The sequence below is a fragment of the Delphinapterus leucas genome, chromosome 2, assembly GCF_059928025.1.
Source record: "Delphinapterus leucas isolate spDelLeu-1000000601 "Yukka" chromosome 2, BTC_Dleu_Yukka2, whole genome shotgun sequence".
NCBI lineage: Eukaryota > Metazoa > Chordata > Mammalia > Artiodactyla > Monodontidae > Delphinapterus > Delphinapterus leucas.
In genome coordinates, this window is record NC_143130.1 from 15,707,552 (window position 1) to 15,727,519 (window position 19,968).

General features: G+C 36.7%; 1 protein-coding gene across 1 annotated transcript in view; it reads right to left on the reverse strand.

The window, feature by feature from the left end:
* MALRD1 (MAM and LDL receptor class A domain containing 1) overlaps positions 1-19,968 on the reverse strand; it is a 587,465-nt gene that overhangs the window by 465,014 nt on the left and 102,483 nt on the right. The window contains exons 14-15 of the mRNA XM_089906459.1: positions 16,199-16,323; positions 14,008-14,147 (exon numbers count right to left, since the gene is read on the reverse strand). Of these exons, the coding sequence (XP_089762585.1) occupies positions 14,008-14,147; positions 16,199-16,323 (265 nt within the window). The remainder of the gene's footprint in view (positions 1-14,007; positions 14,148-16,198; positions 16,324-19,968) is intronic.

Sequence of the window (19,968 nt, forward strand, 5' to 3'; positions counted from 1 at the left end):
CAGACTTGGAGAAAATATTTATAAAAGACACATCTGGTAAAGGACTCTTACCCCAAATAAACAATAAAATCTTAATACTCAACAATAAGAAAATAAACTACCTGATTAAGAAACAGTCCAAAGACTTGAAGACACCTCACCAAAGAAGATATACAGATGGCAAAAAAGCATATGAAAATATGCTTCACATTTGTACATCATCAAGGAAATGCAAATTAAAACAATGATATACCACTGCAACCTGTTAGAATGATCAAAATCTGGAACACTGACAACCAAATACTGGCGAGGATGTGGAGCAACAGGAACTCTCGTTCATTGCTGCTGGGAATGCGAAATGGTGCAGCCACTTTGGAAGACAGTGTGGCAGTTTCTTACAAAACTAAACATAATCTTACATATAATCCAGCAATCATGTCCCTTGGTATTTACCCAAAAGGAACTGAAAACTTACGTCCACACAAAAACCTGCATATAGATGTTTACAGCAGCTTTTCTCATATGGAGTACTAGACAATGGAATACTATTCAGCACTAAAAAGTAATGCACCTAAAAGCCACGAAAAGACATGGAGAAACTAACACAACATTGTAAAGCAACTATACTCCAATAAAAATTAATTAATTAAAAAAAAGACATGGAGAAACCTTAAATGCATATTACTAAGTGAAAGAAGCCAATCTGAAATGTCTATACAGTGTATGATTCCAACTACATGACATTATAGAAAAGTCAATAAATACTATGGGGACAATGAAAAGATGAGTGGATGCCAGCAGTTGGGAGCAGGTAAGGGATGAAGAGGCAGAGCACAAAGGATTTTTAGGGCAGTGAAAATACTCTGTATGATACCTCAATGATGGATATGTGTGTTTATATATTTGTCCAAACTCATAGAATATACAACACCAAGAGTGAACCATGAGGTACACTATGGACTTTGGGTGATTATGATGCATCAATGTAGGTTCACCAATTGTAAGAAATATCCCACTCTGGTGGGTGATGCTGTTACTAGTAGGAGCTATGCATGTGTCGGGGCAGGGGTTATATAGAGAATCTCTGTACCTTCCCCTCAATTTTGCTGTTAACCTAAAATTGCTCTAAAGATTATCTTTATTTTAAAAAAAGGTTAATGTACTAAAAAAAAAACCTGATATCTTCACACTAGGGCCAAAGAGTCAATCTATAACTTTCATAGGCCACTCTATAACTTTTACATACTTCTCATTAGAATTGGAATTACAGCTATATTAGTGTAATGTAGTTCTCCCCACTAGATTGTAATCTCTAGGAAGGCAGGAACTACATTATGTCTTGCTCACTCTGTAAACAGCTGTAGAGTCAGTATAGTGCTTGATATTTATTGAATGAATGAACTAACCCCGAGGACAGCAAGTGTTATACAACACCTGCTTCCTATTATTATCTTCTCTCTCCAGACACTCTCCCAAAGCACCCACTCCTCTACCCCAGTGATACAACACTAATGCCCCAGGTAAAAACTTTTCTAGCTAACTTTCCTCACTTTACTTTTAGCAACAATTTGATTCTGCCGTTGCAAACTGTGCTTCTAGCCAACTTCCCCTGTGCCTTATGGAATGTCCAGCTGAAGCTGGGATTGACATACATACACTAATATGTATAATATAGATAACTAATGAGAAACTGCTGTATAAAAAAATAATAAAATTCAAAAACAAGCAAAAAAAAGAAAAATGTGTATTCCCAAACTTTTCATTAAACCTTCCCCTCAAGCTCCTCTTCCCAGAATCTCATCCATGCCTATCCTAGTCCATCCTTACTGTCTATGGAGCAAAACCAGCTTTTTCTAGTAGTTACATTTTTATGCCTATTTTCATCTAAATTTAAACTCCTCACAGCAGAGCAAATATACTAACATCTTTTCATCCTCTGCACACATTTCTTTCAGCAGGTGTTAAGTAGTTGTTTATTATTATCATTATTATTATTAACTAGATTTGACTAGCAATAGATTATCATGGCTTCTTTTATGCACACATGTTTAGATTCTCTCACTAGATTGTTTTTCCCTAAAGTAAAACCTCCTTTCTGCGTCTACCATACAAAACTAACAAAGTGTGAGAAATGCTCAAACACTCTTAAAATACAAAGTCTATGGAAATACTAGCCTATTTTAAAGCCTTTCTTGTAAATGCCCATGGGGGTGAAGAGGTTTACATTCTTTGAGAACTTTACAAATTGAATTGCCCTGGAAGACTCAGTAGGCAAAATGAAAATCAACCTGAGGTCCATTTTCCACTCCTACCTCTATCTCTATTGAACTAACTGTGTGACCGTGACCGCAGGAAGAGCCGTGACATTCATTCTCTGTGTGCCTTGCTTTTCTTATCTATAAATTAGCTAAGACATATAAATGCATTTCCAACAATGCCAGGTACAAAATAAGTGCTTTATAAGTGTGTGGCAGTATTTATATTGAATATCATTATCATACAATCTTTCAGTCTGTTTTTAAATCTAACCCCAAAGATAGGGGTTTATATAAACCCTGGAAGGAAACGTAAATCTCACTATCCACAGTGGTAAAGTTCTACAAGGCAAGGAGACAGGATTGCTAAGAAAACCTGGTGTTGAACAGGAGAGGATCATTAAGTCTCATACTTGTCATCACAAACATCACTGACCTGAAAACAGAAACGAAAGGGACAAGAGTAGCAGGTGTGAAAGAAAAGAGGACTGAAGTAGTTTGGGTATACAAGCAAAACAGAAATGCCACTTATACTTCTAGTTTATAATTTTCAAAATGAAGAAGAACAATGATCTTGCTGACAAATAAAATCCAAATGAGCTCAAAGTAATAACACACACAAAACCTTTCCACAGATACTGTTAATAATGTAATTTATTGAAATTTAATCTTAAATGATCATAGAAAAAGACTTTCTTATTAAATACATAGATTTTTATTCTCAATAGAGTTTTCAACTGAGAGAATTTATTATCTACTTTATTGACTATTTTATTATTTTCCCTCTACCGTCCTGATTTCTCAAACAACATAATTATCTACAGCAAAGATTGACAAAATATCATGGATTATTTACCAGATTTTACTTGTCTACAAAAATCATTTCTATTTTTTTTCCCCTCAGTGATCAATGGCTCCACAAATGGGAATGAATGGACTTTTTCTCCACTTCTCAGTTTTATGTCACAGAAATGATGAGCCTTCACCAGAACAAACTTCCCATTCCAGTCTTACAATTACCCCTGTCTAGGGAGTTTTTTATTTTTTTGGACTGGCAAACAGTATCTAAGTTGTTGAGGACAATATGAAGAAGAGAAAGAGAATCCAGTTCACTAAGAAAAAATAGCAAGATAGCCTTCTTTCTACAAGAATGGGCATACTGATGTGCATTTAATGAAAAAGCAAAATGCTAAATAATTAGCAAATTTAGGTTTATTTTGAGACACTTTTTTTCCCTGGAAGTTAGGCCTATAGAAAACAGCATAAGATAGAAAATAGAAAATAGCAGCTTATTTTCCTATCTTTTATTAAAATAAAAAGCAATTTATGGTTATACAGAGAGGTGCATTTCAGGAAGCCTTTAATTCTATAATTAAGTTTAAATATGTTCAATCTCACCAAAAAATACCTTCTCAAAAACTTTTTTTTTTTAGAAAATAGGCAGGAAAAACATAGCCCTAATTAGATTTCTCTCTCTCACACGCACACACAGACACAAACATACACACATTCTCAACAACTACAGAGCAGAAGAAACATAGCTATAAAAAATTCAAGCTTTCTCCCGATGCACTTATGTGATAAAAGAAATTTGTAAGACTCAATGAAGAATATAACAATTACTATTGGAAGGTAATGAATTAGTAAACAATACGTGGAGATGGCCTCCAAAGCATCAGCACATAAAATCACTTAGCCTCTATCTTACTGTCAGCTGTGGAAATGCCAGTGTTTAATACATACATTTGTATATTGAGCAGACACAGTAGTTTTGGAAAAATATACAAACAGTATTTAAGTTTGAGAAAGCAAATGAGAAAAATGATAAATCACTCCTTCTTCCTATACTGCTCAACCTGCCTTTGCTTAGACTTTATTGAATTCAAATACTAAGTCTTGATGTATGCGGTTTTCCCTGTGAGCAGAGAGAAAAGTAGAAAACGAGAAATTGTGTAGATCTATTTTTAGGAAAAAAGCATATGCATTTCAGACTAACCAATTTTTAGACCGAAATAAATTACAATGCTCAGAAAATGATGTTTGGGAATATTAAAATACCTTTACAACACACAGAGTTGTTTTAAAATTTTTTGTCTTTCTCATCTATATGATAAACTATTTCTTTTACCAAAATTGGTTAAAACTTACACTTGGTATCTTAGTCTGAAGATATTTCAGAGGCACAGAAAACCTAAATCATAGTAAGTTTAACAACTCTTTTGAGGTAAGCCATAATCAGTCTTATTGTAACGAAAGAGAACTCAAATCGGGTTAGAGATAGCTGTGAAAATGAGAAAATGAGAATAAATTGCATTAAAATACTAATATTTGAAACTGTAGAGTAGCAAGGTTCCTTTTAAGGAGGATTTATGTTTATAAGTAGAAATCCTGAGACCGGTATTGTCTTTTTCTCCTTACAGAAAACCCGTGTTTCTTCCAAGCAATTAAGTTTTCTATGGGGAAACTGACAAGTGGGTTAGTTCGATGCTAGATTCTCAGCCTAAAATCACCGTGCTTACTTCTCTCCTTTTTTGCGGTAAAGAAGACAAAAGACTCCTGCTTTTACTCCTCTAAATTCTTCACTGTGCCTTTACCTCATCTCAACTCACTGGAATCTTTAATGCATGAATTCACAAAAATGGGATGAAGAATTAGCATTTCTATGAATAAACAAATTCCCAGCATAAGATTCTAGAGATCTGGAGTTCATTTGTTATTTTTTTTTAACTCAGTTCACCACGATCATGGGTCCGTTGCCAAACAGTGATCTCCATCTTCTTTTTGTGTCTATAAAACAATATTTTAAGTCCCTGAAACACACTATAGGAAATGAAGGCAATTTAGTACATTTGCGATTTATGAAATGTAATGTGATAAACAAAATAATTACTAAAGGGAAAAGATTAAGGTTTTTTTTTTTTTTAAAGGACATTAATCCTTTCAAACTTCTAGACAGAATTACTAAATTACCATTTGACATTCTAGGGGCCTAAGAGCATGATTTCTCCTCCAAAGGTGAAATCTTTCACTGGCTTCAAATTCCCTATTGCTCAAACTGATCAAGGAAGCAACTTTTCATTTCGGGCAAGTATCATTTTCAATTTAATGATGACCTTGAAAGGACAGAAAGGTTGCATAATGTGTGGTTAAGAATGTGTTCTGGGGGCAGATAAACCAGATGTAAGATGGGGTTCCACCAATTATGAACTACACAACATTAGGCATGTGTGCCAGCTCTAAATGTACTGTGTCTCAGCTCCAAATCTACCCTCTCTGCCCTGCTTTGAGATCTGGACCTGGACGGTGCAAACATTTCTCTTTTGAATAGCTCACACAATGTTTGGCTTCGTTAGTAAAGAGCACAGGATGCCACAAAGCATAGCAGAGGAAGGAGCTTCTCTTTCTGGTTCCAGTGTATGTTTTGTTGCTGTTCTTGGACCATGACTGCCAGCAATATCAAGCAACCCAGTTACAGTCACCCTTCAGTGAGTTTTGCAGGCATCCTGGTGGATAATTTCTTCCTTGGACACTAAATTGTTAACCAAGTCTAGTCCACATCATCCCAGCAAATTTCTCCACCTTCCAGAGGGTTCCAGTCACACCCTCTCCAGTAAAGTTTAATCCTCAGTGTTGGGATATAGAGGCCACCCCTCCTCCAAATGTATCCTTTCCTTAATTCTCTGTCGCAATCCTAGAGGCAGTAGCTGCTCCCTACATTTGTTAATTCTTTTCTTCTCTACTGTTCTTTTAGTTCTTTTTGCAGTTAACCATGTCTCAAAGGGTAATAATTCTTCATATTACATTTTCTCTGTTCAAATTACTAGGGCGGTTTCTGTCTCCTGAATGAACACTAACTAATATGAAAGTCTGTAAAATCAGGATAATATTAGGGTTGAATTCTTCGATTTGTTTTGATGATTAAAAGAGTTTGTATAAAGTTCTTAAACCATGTACATTTGGTAACTGTCTTAATGTATATCAGGGACAGGCTTACAACCGTAAATCCCAGGCAGATATTCCAATAGATAACTCTTCTGATATAGTAAGAAAAACAGAAAATATTTTAAGAAATTCCTACTTGGGTTCTAATACAAGATGGTGACATAGGAAGATCCTGAACTTACGTCCTTCCACAGACACAATGAATCTACAGCTACATATGGAGCAATTTTCTCTTGAAAAAACAAAGAAAACAAAACTAAAGCCTAGGTGAGAGACTCTTACACATTGTGCAAATGAGAAAAAATCCACTACCAAGCGGGTAGGAGAGGCTGAGACACAGTCTTGCCCTAAACCTGACACCAAGCACAGCGATTCACAATCAGGAGGAAACTCAAGACCCAGAGCTTCTCCCCAGGGAGTGAAAGACTGGAACCCTGACATCAGGTACCCCAACTTTTAAGACCTGCACCTGAGAAAAAGCCCCCCAAACATCCAACTTTGAAAAACAATGGGGCTCACATCCAGGAGACACACAGATTATAGTGAACTGAGAAATGGCGCCTAAGGGGCTCACAGTCTCAGACTCACCCCACGGACCAGTGCAGAAGCAGCTGATCGAGAGGTGCCTACCTTTATGTGAAAGAGGCTTATATGCTTATCTAAAAAGTGTCAGCCTAAAGGGCACACGTTTACTTTAACACACATCCAGGGCCTGCTGGGGAGCTCCCCAGGAATGGAGGCTGGCAGATGCCATCTTTGCATAGCTCTCTGTCTCCACCCAACTTGCTGTACCTCTTGGAAATGGCTTGCACCCTCCCCAGTTCTTGTGCCTGATGCCCAGGGAACACCTCTAAGTCACCTGTCACTGGCTTATGTCACCAGCAGGGCTTATGCTAGGGGGATCCACAAGACTGTAACCAACAGAGAAAAAGTTCTTAATTATCTACCACCCCCAGGAGACAACAGAGATACCCTGTCTTTCTATGGAAAAAACATATTAGCTTATCTTCATAGCTGTGGCCTGAAGGGCAGGCTTCTGATCACACAAACATGTAAGGGTCCACTCTAATCCCCTCCAGAGACCTCAGAGGGTGGGCAATCTCCACATGTCCTCCCTCTGTCTGATTCCAGAATGCCAGTATCTCCCAGAGAGGAACTGCACAGTGTCTGGTGTCCTGGTTTCTGTGGCTGCCACCCAGAGGACAGCCCGTGATTGCTGAGCTCTGGTGGTCAGTAGGGTTTTTATTCCCAGGTCCTGTTAGACTTTAAGCAATGGAGAGACAGGGCTTGGCAGGCTACCACCCCCAGGGCCCTGTGCAGACAGCAAACCAAAATATAGCCCCAATATTTCTGTGAAAGAGGCCTATTTGCTTGTCCCACACCTTTGGTCTGAGGGGCAGGCTTCTGATTTGGCACACTTGTAGGGGCCTACCAACGTGCATTCCAGGGATGGAGGTCAGTGGACGCCATCTTTGCAATCTCCTTCTGCCTTGCTCCAGGTCACATGGTGTCTCCCTACAAGAAACTCATCTGGCATCCTGACTTTTTCAACTGCCTCAGAGAGGACACCTCTAGATGGTCTGGCTATGGGGTCCAGGAGGACTTAGGCTTGCAATCTCACAGGAATGTATATATTTGCATACTTACAAGTTGCTGCCTGGAGGTCTGGCTGCCTGAGAGTCCAGCTTCCAATCAGCCTGAATCTAGGTGCTGACTGAGAGCTTCTGCTTTGGGACATTGACAGGACTTAGCACACCCTCAACTACTGGGAGCCACTAAAAGTAAAATAGGCTACTTGGACAATCACAAATGTTTTTGAGATAACCCAAGAGCTAGGTTAGTTCTACACGAGGCTACTTCTTCAAGACTGGGAGAGGTACCTGTTTTATCCAATGCATAGAAGCCAACATAGAGAGACAAGAAAAGTGAAGAAATGGATAAATACGTTCCAAGAGAAAGAACAAGATAAAACCTCAGAAAAAGTCCTTAATGAAATGGAGTTAAGCGACTCATCTCTTAAAGAGTTCCATGTAATGGTCGTAAAGATGTTCACCAAACTCAGGAGGAAAATGGATAAACACAGTGAGAACTTCCACAAAGAGGCAGAAAATATAAGAAAGTACCAAACAGAAGTCACATAGCTGAAGAATGCAATAATTAAACTGAAAATACACACGCAGGGTTCAAGAGCAATAGAAAGGATCAGTGAAATCAAAGACAATGCAGTGGAACTCTCCCAATCAAAGCAGAAAAAAGAATTTTTAAAAAGTGAAGTTAGTTTAAAGGACTTATGGGACAACATCAAGCAGGCCGACATGTGCATTATAGAGGTCCCAGAAGGAGAAGAGAGAGAAAAGGGGGCAGAAAACTCACCTGAAGAATAAGCTGAAAACTATCCTAATTTGGGAAGGAAACGTCCAGATTCAGGAATCCCAAAAAGTTCCAAAGAAGATGAACCCAAAGAGACCCACACCAAGACTATTATAAATTTAAATGTCAAAAGTTAAAGACATGGAGAGGATTTTAAAGCAGCAAGAGAAAAATAACTTGTTAAATACAAGGGAACCCCCGCAAGGAAATGAGCATATATTTCAGCAGAAATTTTGCAAGCCAGAAGGGAGTGACACAATATATTCAAAGGGCTGAAAGAAACTTCCAATTAATACTCTACTTGGCAAAGTTATCCTTCAGAATTGAAAAGGAGATAAACAGTTTTCTAGCAAGAGCTAAAGAAGTTCATCACCACTAAACTGTCATTACAAGAAATGTTAAAGGGACTTCTTTAAGCTGAAAAGAAAGGATGCTAATTAGTAACAGGAAAACAAATGAAAGTATAAATCTCACTGGTAAAGATAAACACACAGTAAAATTGGTATAGTCTACTCCGGTAAAGATGGTGGTTTAATCACTATTAAAGATAGTATAAAAGTTGCAAGAAAGAAGTAGTAAAAAAACTGTAACAACAATAATTAGCTAAGAGACACATAAGATAAAAAGATGTAAAATATGACATCAAAAACAAGAAACATGGGGGTTGAGAAGAGTGAAAATATAGAGCTTTAGAATGCATTCAAATTTAAGTTGTTATCATCTTAAAATAGACTTAATAAATGTAAGTTGTTACATGTAAACCTCATGGCAACCACAAAGCAGAAACCTATAGTAGATACACAAAAGATAAAGAAAAAGGAACTAAGCATACCACTACAGAAAATCATCAAATCAAAAAGGAAAAGAGCAAGAGAAAATAAAAGGAATGGAGGAGCTACAAAACGGCCAGAAAACGATTAACTTAATGGCAACAAGCACCTACCTATCAATAATTACTTTACATGTAAATAGACTAAATTCTCCAATCAAAAGGCACAGAGTAGCTGAATGGATAAAAAAGAAGACCCATCTACAATGCTACCCACAAGAGACTCACTTCAGATATACAAACTGAAAGAGTTAAGCTTTGGAGATAAGTGATATCAGACACAATAGACCTTAAAACAAAGACAGTAATAAGAGACAAAAGAAGGGCATGACATAATGATAAAAGGGTCAAACCAACAAGTGGCTATAATGTTTGTAAATATTTATGCATCCAATATAGTTTCTCCTACATATATAAAAATATATTAACAGACCTAAAAGGAGAAATAGACAGCAATACAATACTTGTAGAGGATTTTAGTACCCCCATTTTTATCAATGGATAGATAATCCAGACAGAAAATCAAAAAGGAAATATTTGGACAAGTTGGACCAGATGGACTTAACAGATATATAGATATATATGAAACATTCCATCCAAAAGCAACAGAACACACACTCTTCTCAAGTGCACATGGAACATTTTCCAGGACAGATTATATGTTAGGCCACAAGACAAGTCTTAATAAATGTAAGAAGGGTAAAATCATATCAAGCATCTTTTCTAACCACAATGGTATGAAACTAGAAATCAATTACAAGAAAAAACTGGAAAAAACCACAACTATGTGGAGGTTAAAAATATGCCACTAAACAAGCAATGGTCAAAGAATACATCAAAAGAGAAACCCAAAAATTCCTTAAGACAAATACATATGGAACTACAACATACCAAACTTCTGGGATGAGACAAAAGTTCTAAGAGGGAAATTCATAGGGATAAATGCCTATCTCAAGAAACAAGAAAAACCTCAAATGACCTAACTTTACAATTCAAGGAACTAGAAAAAGAACATAGCCCAAAGCTAGTGAAAGGAAGGAAATAACAAAGATCAGAGTTGAAATAAATGATATAGAGATTAAAAGGCAATAGAAAAGATCAATGAAACTAAGAGCTATTTCTTTGAAAAGATAAACAAAATTGACAAATTGTTAGCTAGACTAACAAAGAAAAAGGGAGGACTCAAATAAATAAAATCAGAAATAAAAGAGGGAACATTACAACTGATAACACAGAAATACAAAGACTCATAAGAGACTACTAGAACAATTATACACCAATAAATTGGAAAACCTAGAATAGATAAATTCCTAGAAACACACAACCTGACAAGACTGAATTATGAAGAAATAGAAAATATAAATAGACAGCTATGAGTAAGGAGAGTGAATCAATAATCAAAAACCTCCCAACAAACAAAAGTCCAGGACCAGAAGACCTCACTGATGAATTCTACCAAAAAAATTTTTTCTACCAAACATTTGAAGAAGAAATAATACCAATCCTTAAACTCTTCAAAAAATGGAAGAACACTTCCAAACACATTTTCAAGGCCAACCTTACTCTGATACCAAAACCAGAAGAGGATGCCACAAGATGAAAAATTACAGGCTAATATTCCTGATGAAGAGAGATGTTCATCAAACACCTCAATAAAATATTAGCAAATCAAATTCAAGAGCACCTTAAAAGAATCATACACTATCATCAAGAGTGGCTCATTTCAGGGATGCAAGGATAATTCAACATCAGTGAATGTGATACATCATATTAACAAAATGAAGGATAAAAATCATATCATATCAATAGATGCAGAAAAAGCACTTGACAAAATTCAACATCCATTTATGACAAAAACGCTCAACAAAGTGGGTACTGAGGGAATGTATCTCAACATAATAAAGGCCACATATGACAAGCCCACAACCAACATCACAATCAATGATGAAAAGCTGAAAGTTTTTCCTCTAAGATCAAGCACAGGATGAGGATGCCCACTCTCAACATTTTTATTTAACATAGTATTGGAAGTCCTAGCCACAACATTTAGGCAAGAAAAATAAAATTAAAATAAAATAAAAGAGCAACAAAATCAGAAACAAAGAAGTAAAACTATCACTATTTGCAGATGACATGATTTTATATATAGAAAACCCTAAAGATTCCCAATAAAACTGCTAGAACCAATCAATGAATTAGTAAAGTTGCAGGATACAAAAGCAATATACAAAAATCTATTGCCTTTCTATACATCAATAATGAAGTATGAGAGATAAATTAAGAAATGAATACCACTTATAATTGCATCAAAAAAACACAAAACATCTAGAAATCAATTCAACCAAGGAGGTGAAAAACCTGGGCACTAAAAACTACAAGACATTGATGAAAGAAATGGAAGAAGACACAAATAAATGGAACAATATTCCATGCTCATGGATTGTAAGAATTAATATTGTTATAATGCCCATACTACCCCAGGCAATCTACAGATTTAATGCAATCCCTGTCAAAATACCAGGGGTATTTTTCACAAAAAATAGAACTATCCTAAAATTTTTATGGAACCACAAAAGACCCCAAATATCCAAAGCAATCTTGAGAAAGAAGAACAAACATGGAGGCATCTTGCACCCTGATTTCAAACTACATTACAAAGCTATAGTAATTAAAACAGTATGTCATTGGCATAAAAACAAACATAGATGAATGGAACAGAGTGGAGAGCCCAGAAGTAAACCCACCCATATATGATCAATTAATTTTCAATAAAGGAGGCAAGAATATACAATGGGGAAAGGATAGTCTCTTCAATAAATGGTGTTGGGAACACTGCACAGCCACATGCAAATAAAATGAAAGTGGACCACTATCTTACACCATACACAAAAATTAAATTAACTTGAAAGGGATTAACGACTTGAACATAAGACCTGAAACCATAAAAATTCTACAAGAAAACATAGGTAAGAAGCTCCTTGACATCAGTCTTGGCAATGATTTTTGGATTTGACAGCAAAAGCTGAGTCAACCAAAGCAAAAATAAGTGGGATTACATCAAACAGTTTCATCCGTTTCTGGCCCAGACTTCCTAAAACCCTTGAAATTTCCGAGGTGTTACACGTGACAAAGTTGTCTTTTGTTATGCTAATGGGGTGACTTTGGACAGTATCTAAAGATGGAGGCTGGTTGCCTGGAGCCAACTATATGATTAGAGGGTTGGAACTTTCAGTCCTACCCCTGACTTCTGGGAAGAGGAGATGGGCTGGAGGTTGAATCAATGGCCAATGATTCAATCAATCATACCTGTGAAATGAAGCCTCCATGAAAACCCAAAGGACAGAGCCTGGAGAGTTTCTGGGTTGGTGAACGTGGTGCTGGGAGAGCGGCACCTGGAGAGGACAAGGAAGCTCCTCATCCTTTCCCCATACTTTGCCCTATGTTTCTCTTCCAGCTAACTGTTTCTGAGCTATATTCTTTTACAATAAATGGGTGATCTAGTAAGTAAAATGTTTCTCTGAGTTCTGTGAGCTGCCCTAGCAAATTAATCAAACCCAAGGAAGGAGTCTTGGGAACCTCTGACTTATAGCCAGTCAATCAGAAGAACAGTAACAACCTGGGCTTTAGACCATCATCCAAAGTAAGTGGAAGAAGAGGGGAGGCAGCCTTGTAGGACTGAACCTTTACCTGTAGAACTTGATGGCATCTCTAGGTAGATAGTGTCAGAACTGAGTTAAATTGTAGGACACCCAACTGATGTCCTGAGCACTATCTGGTGTGGGGAACACCCCTCCCTACACCAGAATTGAGTCCTTGGAACACAAAAGATGGGAATTTATCTGAAGAAAACAAAAACACTAACTCGAAAGGATATATGCACCCCCATGTTCACTGCAGCATTATTTACAATAACCAAGAAAAAGTGGTACATATACACAATGGAATAATATTCAGCCGTAAAACAGAAGAGAATCTTTCAATTTGTGACAGCACAGATGGACCTTGAGGGTATTATGCTAAGTGAAATAAGTCTGACAGAGAAAGATAAATACCATATGATTTCACTTACATGTGGAATCTAAAAACCAAACAAACTAACAAAATAAATAAATAAATATAAATAAAACCAAGGTCCTAGTTCAGAGGACAGATTGGTGATTGCCAGAGGCAGGGAATTAGGGCATAGGGGGCAAAATGGGTGGAGGGGGTCAAAAGGTACAAAGGTGTATTCTAGTTATAAAATAAGCAAGTTAAGTCATGAGGATATAATTTATAGCATGGCAACTATAATTAATAATATTGTATTGCATATTTGAAAGTTAAGAGAGTAAATTTTAAAAGTTCTTATCACAAGAAAACAATTTGTAACTATGTATGGTGATGGGTGTTAACCAGACTTATTTTCATGGTTATTTTGCATTATATACAAATATCAGATCATTATGTTGTACGTCTGAAACCAATATAATGTTATACATCAATTATACCTCAATAAAAATATTTTTAAAATTTAATAACAAATAAAAAACATTCTTAATTAAACAACATTCACTTAAGTAGCATGCACTTTACGTTCAGAGAGTAATTATGCACACACAAATCTTAGTCCAGTCAGTCAGGACTTTCACTCACCACAACTGGCTTCATCTGCTCCATCTGGGCAGTCAGATGTAAAATCAGAGAGCTTGCTGGATGAAATACAGCCTGCATCATCGTGTGGCCCAAATCCAGCTTCAAAATTAAGAGATCGAGAGAATAAAACATGTTTTTTCCTCCAACATAAATGGGATGCATAATTGTTTCACGAACACTAGTTTTTAAATATGCTAAAAATGGCAAGCACAGGAGGATCTCAATAAACCTCTGGCCATTAATATAACATAAGTCCCTATCAGTGGGACATGATAAGTCCCCTTCCACTCCCGTCCCTAAACTCCTGGCTGGTAATAATAATAAATTCAGTGAAGGAGATCCTATAATTGCCTACTGGATAAATTTACAAAAACGGTGAGAACGTTTCTTTTCCTTTGTGTAAAATCATTGGTCTTTCAGGAATAATTCATGCAAGTTTGGCCTAATGAGAATTATGCTCTAACCAACTGAGCTGGTGTTCAGATTGAAGCACACATAAATGAGTTTTGAGTTAATTTATGAAAAGAATTCTCTGTATGTGAGATCGAGTATTCTCAGAGCCTTCTGCTAAGGTTAATTTTAGTGATAATTTAAAACATTTAACCACACTTCTGCTTCCAAATACATTCTCCTCAATGTCAACTCTAATGCCTTCCTACTATACCAATTCTGGTGATGCAGTATATGATTAGAAGAATAAAAATGTTTAATTAATTAACAGAAATAAGTCATTCTGGTTAACCCTCCGAAACTCATTAATCATTAAATCTGCTGCTTTACATTCTTTAATGTCCATCAAAACAACTCACACACACAGAGCTTAGAAAGGTTTATTATAAATTCAGGACACATATTCTGAGTAATGTAAATGCATGTTACCACAATAAAGAGTTAGGACATAGAATATACAGCCTTACCAATGAAAGATGTCTTTAATAAAGGACTTTAAAAAATTCTTTAACCCGGATCTCAATCCAGAACTGATTCTCCTATATCATCCTTGATTAGTGAGTGCATTTAGCTCCTGTTAAGAATGCAGTTTTTCCTCTCACTAAATATGTTGTTTAAGGAAACATAACTTCAGAATGTATGACATGCCTGATGTCCACATGCAGTTATTTTTCATGTATGGAGAGTAAGAAAAATGAAGTGTTTCAGTTTTCAGGCAACAATTTTAATATGTATTTCTATTTGTTAACTGAGACCTGACTGTAGGGGTGGTCAGAAAGAAACATCAGTTAGTGTTAAAATAACAAAGTAACTGCAGGCACAATGTATACCATTTCAACGCACTCTCAGAACCTAAACTACGGTTAGATTTTCAAAAATGCCTATTCTACTATTTGGAATCCATTTTTATGACAATATACCTGTCTCTTAACTGAAATTCTCTACAAAATATTTAGTCAAAGAATTAGCCGAACTCCATCTGTTTCTTGAAAATATTAAGTTTTGAATTTAAACACAGAATTTTAGGGTCAAGTTTGAAATTTTTCATTGGCCTTAAGTCAGTTTTTCAACCATGATAATCTTTTTGAACTCCTGAGTGATTGTGAAACATGAATTTAATTACATATTCACTTGAAGTGTCAAACAAAATTAAAATACAATAAAATTTTTATAGCAGTGTTTTAAAACATGCAAAATATTTTAAATTCATAACTTTTATAATTAAAAAAAAATCTGTATGTGACAATTTTAGCCACAAATGTAGAATGTTATTAGAAGGGAGCCTAAGGCCTAGACTGTGATATAACATATTTTTTTAAAAAGGTAAAAATATATTTTAAAAAGGTAAAAAAATATGTTTTAGTTTTCAGGGACATGTGATTTAATCCACATCTTGGTATTAGGCATTACTAAACTATATTATTGAAGGATTCTAATATATTTTATATTTTGATATCAAGGAAAACTAATTATTAATTTTGTTTGTTTTTTGTTTTTGCGGTACACGGGCCTCTAACTGTTGTGGCCTCTCCCGTTGCGGAGCACAGGCTCTGGACGCGCAGGCTCAGCGGCCATGGCTCACGGGCCCAGCCGCTCCGCAGCATGTGGGATCTTACTGGACCGGGGCATGAACCCATGTCCCCTGCGTCGGCAGGCAGACTCTCAACCACTGCGCCACCAGGGAAGCCCGAAAACTAATTATTTTAATGTTCAAAACTGCAGCAACCACAAGAAAAAAAACTTACCTTTGCTTTGAACGCTAGTACTTGGAAGTGGCTTATATGAAATTTCACATTCCTGGGATACACTGATGTCATCTAGAGCAACGGTAGCATGTGATGATAAAACAGTAGCTTCTAAAATTAACTATAATTACAGAAAGATAAATTATTAAAAATATACTATAAAAGTCTTGAAATAACTTTCTAGGCCCAAAATGGAGCCATTCCTGCCCTGGATGCCATGACAGCAAACCAAAACTTAGATAACTTTCATGCCCCTTTAATGCTCCCCTTGGCCAGAAACAGAGTATATTCAGCAGTCAGTCCCCCAACTTCAAGCCAACTCTGGGCTCTATGTTTCCTTGTTCCTTCTTACCCTAAACAAGGTTGACTATATGGCCCCAGTCAACTCGATATTTTCTGTTTTACTCTTTCTCATTCTTTATTCTTTACCCTATAAAGCTTCCTGCCTTCCACCCATTTTACAGGTCTCCAAATAGAGACTGTCTGCTTCATGAAGTGCTGAATAAACCTTGTTTGTACCACCTAACTTGTCTTCTTTAACCATTTTTTAACAAAAGTAAATTTATTACACTCATACTTTTTGGTGTAGAGAAGCTCATCTGCATCTGTCCCAAACTTCCAAACTAATTTTAGAAAATTGTTTGACCAGAACATTCAAATGAGGAATTTATAAAGTCATAACTCCTTTGACAGCACCTTAGGTAACCCTAATATCTTAGGTAACCTTGTTTCAATTAGAAGTTGTAACATTCATCATGACTGAAGGCCGCCTTCCCATTGGAGCCATTAAGTCATAAGCATTTAAAATGAGCTCTTTGGGGTAATCAGCTGTGTGGTTTACAACTCAGTTTAATTGAAATATGAATTCATTTATAACAGGTTGGCTGAAGGCAACAATTCATTTCTATATCAGAATATTTAAATACATATATATATTATACGTATATGGAAACCTACTTAGTGAGGTAAATAACCACATACAGTGGTTAATAACATTCATATGCTAAAGCACTTGGAGGCATCTATTTAAGTTTAATTTATTCTAACATTCTAAATAATGACTGGTATAATTTGTTTTCTTTCTTGTTAATCACTCACATTATTATGTTGTTGCTCCACCATGAAAGAAAGAAAGAAAGAAAGAAAGAGAGAGAGAGAGAGAGAGAGAAAGAAAGAAAGAAAGAAAAAGAAAGAGAAAGAAAAAAGGAAGGAAGGAAGGATGAATTTATGTCCAGAGCCTTAAGGATGCATAGCAGGACCACTAGACCAGGACACGGCTAGTAAGTGCATCTCCACGTAATCAGGGAGGATCTCTGGTCTCAAAGATCTTACAATTTACTTGATATGATACATTAACAACTAAGCTATACCATAAGTACTACGTAAGAGAGAAATACAAGATACTAAAAATCAAAGAAAAGCACTTCATTATTTCTGTCAAGAATATGAAATAGAGTTTGAAAAAAAAGATTTAGCAAAGAGGTAATATTAAACTTCAGTTTTAATTGTTGCCTACGATTCTGTTACTGTGAGAAACTGGTAACATAACAAGAAAAAAAAGGAACTGTGAACATGTAGAGTATATTTAGAAAACTTTGGGCATTGTAGGATGATGGGGTTTAGGACATGCTGTCCCAAAAGAGGGCACCTATGCAGCATATGGAATATTTCTAGCCAAAGGAACTTGAGAAATGGTATGTGCAGGATGGACTTTTTGACCTTTCCGCTAAAGCAGATCAAACCCTCATGTGAGAGGAACCCTCCCTATGCCAGAGATATCCTTATCTCTGAAGACAAAAGGACACAGAGAAGCTGAACAAACAGGCCTAGCTAAGTTCCCCAGTTTATTACACTCGGCTCATACTCTTTGCCCTATCGTACCTTTCTACACCTATTCACTCTTCATCAAACCTCTCACAAAAACCCTCAGGTTTAACTATTTCTTCAGATCTTCATTTCCTTATGAAGGCCCCCACGTCAAGTAAAACTAACATTAAATAATTTTATATGCTTTTCTCCTGTTAATCTGCTTTATCAGTTTAATTTTGAGACCCAGTCAGGTACCCTAATAGGGTCAAGAAAAACTATTTCCTCCCCTATGGTAGGAGTATAGGATTTTTTGCCTAAATGAATTATTGCCTAAATATTTGTTAAGAGAAGAGGACTGACTGCATGAACTGGTATAGCCCAACTGGACAGCAATTTGATGACATCTATTAAAAAGATAAATAGGGCTTCCCTGGTGGCGCAGTGGTTGAGAGTCCACCTGCCGATGCAGGGGACACGGGTTCGTGCCCCGGTCCTGGAAGATCCCACATGCCGCGGAGCGGCTGGGCCCGTGAGCCATGGCTGCTGAGCCTGTGCGTCCGGAGCCTGTGCTCCGCAGCAGGAGAGGCCACAATGGTGAGAGCCCCGTGTACCGCAAAAAAAAAAAAAAAGATAAATAGCATAGACTACAAAAATTAAGCCCATCCTCAGGGTTTACCTTAGAGAGACACTCATAGGCACACATATGAAGACCTTGGGCAGGAATGTTTGCTTTAATGTCGGTTTTGATAGCAAATGAATCAGAACAACTCAAATGTGAATCAATAAATAAATGGTGATATAGATCATGGACTACTGAGCCAGTTAAAAAAAAATCTATCTCTGTATGCTAATATGGAAAGACCTTCAACATAAGTTTCTGAGTAAAAATTAAATTACAGAAAAAATTTATAGTATGGTACTACTTAGGCCAAAAATACACATGGTTCAGATTTCTAGATATATGTGGTACATACATACATATTAATTAAGTAGAAAAGGGTCTAGAGGTAAAAATAAACTAGTGTTATAGTCACCTGAAGATACAGACTATGATGGAAGGTAAGGATGCTCAGGAGGGACTATTTCTTAATCTGAAATTTTTGATACTTTATAATGAGATGTATATAATTTTAATGATTTTTAAAATTCTGATTAGAACTGGTTTCTGTAGAGTCTTAGCCAAGAAATTTGGCCTTCATACAAGAGGCAGAAAATAGTAATAGATTTTAAAGAAGGATTTTGATGAAATGTATACAAGCATTGTGAGAAATAAATTATGCTTAACATCATTAAGTTATTGTAATGTATTTGGACAGCTTTAATTTGGAAGAATTTTTTTTTATTCATTATTCTAGTATGTCCTACATTGAAGTCAATTAAAATACAGATGTTTAATTCTTCAAACTCATTAGACAGGTAGTTATGACCACCATATTTGAAGGACTACACTACTCAAAGGAAAGCTGGAAAAAGACAATGTTTGTTTGGGGCACTTCTGCGTCCCAGGAGAGGTACATGCTCCTATTCTTTGAACGGAGTGGGTGCGCCCTGGGATGAGCTGAATGATGGGATAGGTCTTTAAAATATGGTTACATCATTTTGTCCGAAGAAAACCACTAGGCTCTTTTACATCTTCATATTAAAATGTAAGTATAAAACAACTCCCAGGGCTTCCGTGGTGGCGCAGTGGTTGGGAGTCCGCCTGCCGATGCAGGGGACGCGGGTTCGTGCCCCGGTCCGGGAGGGTCCCGCATGCCGCGGAACGGCTGGGCCCGTGAGCCATGGCCGCTGAGCCCTGTGCGTCCGGAGCCTGTGCTCCGCAACGGGAGAGGCCACAACAGTGAGAGGCCCACGTACCGCAAAAAAAAAAAAACAACTCCCAGAGTAAAATAAAGATGATATTAGGTCATGTACATGTCTGCTTGCTTACTTCTACATAATTAAATTCAGGACCATG